Consider the following 4,401-nt stretch of genomic DNA (forward strand, 5'->3'; position numbering starts at 1 on the left):
ATCATACAGTAGCTACACCAACATTGTTCTTTTTTGTTCATGGAACAACCAGAAATCTGACTCTTTCATTACCACTCCAGCTGCGGGTGAAGTTAGAAAATGATACAAGATCAAGAGTGGAGAAATTAACAGAACAAAATAAAACAGAAATATGGAACATTGCCAGTGGATTCACGGCTTTCAGTGCAAGTGGAAAAGGGTCTTAACTGTCTTTTCTCCGAATAAACCTCATGCAATTAAATCTGTCAATCCGCTTGTTTCCTGCTCTCCCTTCAGTTGACTAAATGTTTGTTTGTTGATGTCCTGGGCAGACAGGAAGTCCATTATGAGGTGGGCAGTCTTCCTGGGTCTCTCCAAGATGACAGAGTGACCACACTTGTCCAACAGTGTCACCTGGCAGCCAGGGTGAGCCTCCTGCAACACAGACGCCCCAGAAACATCGACTACTTGGTCATGTTTCCCCCAGATTACCTGCAGGGGTGCTGTGATGAGATGCAGGTTGTCCTGGAGAGAATGACGAGACTTTTCTCCCACAATCTCCAGAAACACTTCTCTGTAGAAGTCATTGTTGGGGATCCTTAAATCAACGAGTGCCTGTAGAATCAGAGGAGGTATTTTGTATTGTCCGTAACAGACAAGTTTCAGCATGTCATCCATCTGTTTTGGTGTGGATGGGATCAGAGGAATATCTTCTACATTCTGAGTTTTTTCTAACTCTTTCAGTCTCTTCACAAACACACTCTCTGTGGGGCACACCACCCCTGCAGGACAGATGAGGGTGAGTCCAGACAAGAGAGAGGAGTGGCGGGCAGCATACACCCCTGCTACGTTACCCCCCATGGACATACCGACCAGGTGGAATGGACGTCTGTACAGATGGACACTCTCTACAAACTGATGTATACGTTTGACTTGTCCCTCTATGCCGTAATCGTCGGCATTTGTCCTGCTGGTCCCTTCATGTCCAGGCATGTCCACACAGACAATATGCTGTCTCTTTGGTAGGTACTTGACCATAGAGACCCACATGTCTTTGTTTGCTGAGAAGCCATGCAGCATTAGGAGGGAGGGTGTGGCGCCCCCTGGCTTTCCACGGTGGGAATAACAGAACCGGTACTCCCCACAGTCAGTATAGTCTACCCTCAGACCTAGCTTATACCTCCCATACCAGTTGTAAACCTTGATGAGGACAGCAGGTCGGAACAGGAAGGAAGTGATGAAAGCCGGGATAATACCTACTAGCATGAGCATTTTAGCCATATTCAATCCCTTCTCACGTCTTTCCTTGTCGTTCTCTTCCATGTCAGTCAATCGCCAGTGTTCTGTGTAAAAGCATTACATACTGTATTAAGTATTACCTGCCGTAACATCCTTCTATAACTTCACTCACAGAGTCAAAAAATTCTGTCACTGGACTGTTTGTTCAACACAAAGTTATAAGATTTGTGTAAAAGACAGGTAAAAGTCCTAGAAAGAAACTTGGGAAAACTTCTGGAAGAGTCTGAATCCAGTTGACACTAATGTTAGAACTTATAATTCATCCCTATTGATCTGAGTCGCTCAGTACTGTGTACTGTACATTTATCCTCCAGGACATTTATGTTGCATAGTTTGTTTGTGACACAATAAAAACATTTGACATCATCGCAAGCACTTTAGACATTTTGTGGAGAAATACATAGAAAACAATACAAAAGGGTGCTCCGTGGTGTGCATATCTCCACCAGATAATCTTGCATCATCAATATGTTGTCAGTCTTGACCAAATATGATGTCATGTAGAACTTCATTTGGACATTTGGCTAGTATTTATTGATGTCATGTGACATGTCAATACGCAGACGTCAATACTAGCCCTGGCAGGACAGTGGATATGAGATTATGACTGCCTAGCAGCGTGCACTAGAAATGTTGCACTGATCAGTGCAGCGGTGTGCGAGATAAGCCATGGACAGACACATAAGACACTATATAATGTATTCGTCGATATGTATATTATATACCCTGTATTCGGCCTGGCGCAGATAACAAGTTAATGCTTTTTTTTGCCACACTGTATATGATAAGAACAATGGGATTTAGGTTAAAAATTGGCAAAGTGTCCCTTAAATTGCCTGAAACGTATTCCTAACAGGTTTTTGGGGGAACAATTTTGGCCTCCACACTTTGTGATTTTTTCGGATTTAACTTCGTTTCGGTAGTGACACAATGGTGTCACTACCGAAACGAAAAAAAAAGTTACAAAGTCCAGAGCTCGATGAATGTTAGGGACCAAAAAAGAAGTCACTACAAAGTACTACCAATCAACTTTAAATTGCCTGAAACGTACTCCTAACAGGTTTTTGGGGGAACAATTTTGGCCTCCACACTTAGTGATTTTTTCGGATTTAACTTCGTTTCGGTAGTGACACAATGGTGTCACTACGGAAACGAAAAAAAAATTACTAAGTCCAGAGCTCGATGAATGTTAGGGACCAAAAAAAAAGTCACTACCAATCAACTTTAAATTGCCTGAAACGTACTCCTAACAGGTTTTTGGGGAACATTTTTTTTTTCGTTTCGGTAGTGTCACTACCGAAACGGAGCATAACAAGTTATGACGAAAAAATGCTGGTGACGAAAAATGACGGAAAATGCTGGTGACGAAAAAATGCTGGTGACGAAAAAATGCTGGTGACGAAAAATGACGAAAAATGCTGGTGACGAAAAATGACGAAAAAATGCTGGTGACGAAAAATGACAAAAAATGCTGGTGACGAAAAATGACGAATAATGCTGGTGACGAAAAATGACGAAAAATGCTGGTGACGAAAAAATGCTGGTGACGAAAAAATGCTGGTGACGAAAAATGACGAAAAATGCTGGTGACGAAAAATGACGAAAAAATGCTGGTGACGAAAAAAAAATACTAAGTCCAGAGCTCGATGAATGTTAGGGACCCAAAAAAACGTCACTACCAATCAACTTTAAATTGCCTGAAACGTACTCCTAACAGGTTTTTGGGGGAACAATTTTTTTTTCGTTTCGGAAAAAAAATTACTAAGTCCAGAGCTCGATGAATGTTAGGGACCAAAAAAAAAGTCACTACCAATCAACTTTAAATTGCCTGAAACGTACTCCTAACAGGTTTTTGGGGGAACATTTTTTTTTTCGTTTCGGTAGTGTCACTACCGAAACGGAAAAAAAATTACTAAGTCAAGAGCTCGATGAATGTTAGGGACCAAAAAAAAAGTCACTACCAATCAACTTTAAATTGCCTGAAACGTACTCCTAACAGGTTTTTGGGGGAACATTTTTTTTCCCGTTTCGGTAGTGACACCATTGTGTCACTACCTAAACGGAAAAAAAATTACTGGTAGCACTTTACAATAATGACCCGTTATAAAGCATTTATAAACGTTTATAAGTAGTTTGTAGACTATTAACAAATCATTAACAACCTGTTTGTTGACATTTGTAAATGATTACTAAAGCCTTTATAACTACAGTTACAAATCATTTGTAAAGTATTAGTAAGTAGTGAACTATTCATGAATAAGCCATTTATATACATCTGTAAAAGATTATTAAATCATTTTTAACGACCCATTCTAAAGCATTTATAAACGTTTATAAGCAGTTTGTAGACTATCAACAAATCATTAACACCCTTTTTATTGACATTCGTAAATGATGGTGGTGACGAAAAAATGCTGGTGACGAAAAAATGCTGGTGACGAAAAATGACGAAAAATGCTGGTGACGAAAAATGACGAAAAAATGCTGGTGACGAAAAATTACGAAAAATGCTGGTGACGAAAAAATGCTGGTGACGAAAAATGCCGAAAAATGCTGGTGACGAAAAATGACGAAAAATGCTGGTGACGAAAAAATGCTGGTGACGAAAAATGACGAAAAATGCTGGTGACGAAAAATGACGAAAAATGCTGGTGACGAAAAAATGCTGGTGACGGAAAATGACGAAAAGTGCTGGTGACGAAAAAATGCTGGTGACGAAAAATGACGAATAATGCTGGTGACGAAAAATGACGAAAAATGCTGGTGACGAAAAAATGCTGGTGACGAAAAATGACGAAAAATGCTGGTGACGAAAAAATGCTGGTGACGAAAAAATGCTGGTGACGAAAAATGACGAAAAATGCTGGTGACGAAAAAATGCTGGTGACGAAAAAATGCTGGTGACGAAAAAATGCTGGTGACGAAAAATGCCGAAAAATGCAATGACGAAAAAATGCTGGTGACGAAAAATGACGAAAAAATGCTGGTGACGAAAAATGACGAAAAATGCTGGTGACGAAAAAATGCTGGTGACGAAAAATGACGAAAAATGCTGGTGACGAAAAATGACGAAAAATGCTGGTGACGAAAAATGACGAAAAAATGCTGGTGACGAAAAATGAC

General features: G+C 40.1%; 1 protein-coding gene across 1 annotated transcript; it reads right to left on the bottom strand.

The window, feature by feature from the left end:
• Positions 1 to 228: 228 nt before the first annotated feature.
• LOC311043321 (monoacylglycerol lipase abhd6-A-like) lies at positions 229 to 1,302 on the bottom strand (the record flags this gene model as incomplete). Its single annotated transcript, XM_084054516.1, has 1 exon — positions 229 to 1,302. One exon carries the CDS (start codon positions 1,300 to 1,302, stop codon positions 229 to 231), a length of 1,074 nt encoding a protein of 357 aa, XP_083910642.1.
• Positions 1,303 to 4,401: the final 3,099 nt, after the last annotated feature.

The sequence above is a fragment of the Gymnoscopelus microlampas genome (genome assembly GCF_963454915.1).
Source record: "Gymnoscopelus microlampas genome assembly, chromosome: 1".
Classification (NCBI taxonomy): Eukaryota; Metazoa; Chordata; class Actinopteri; order Myctophiformes; family Myctophidae; genus Gymnoscopelus; species Gymnoscopelus microlampas.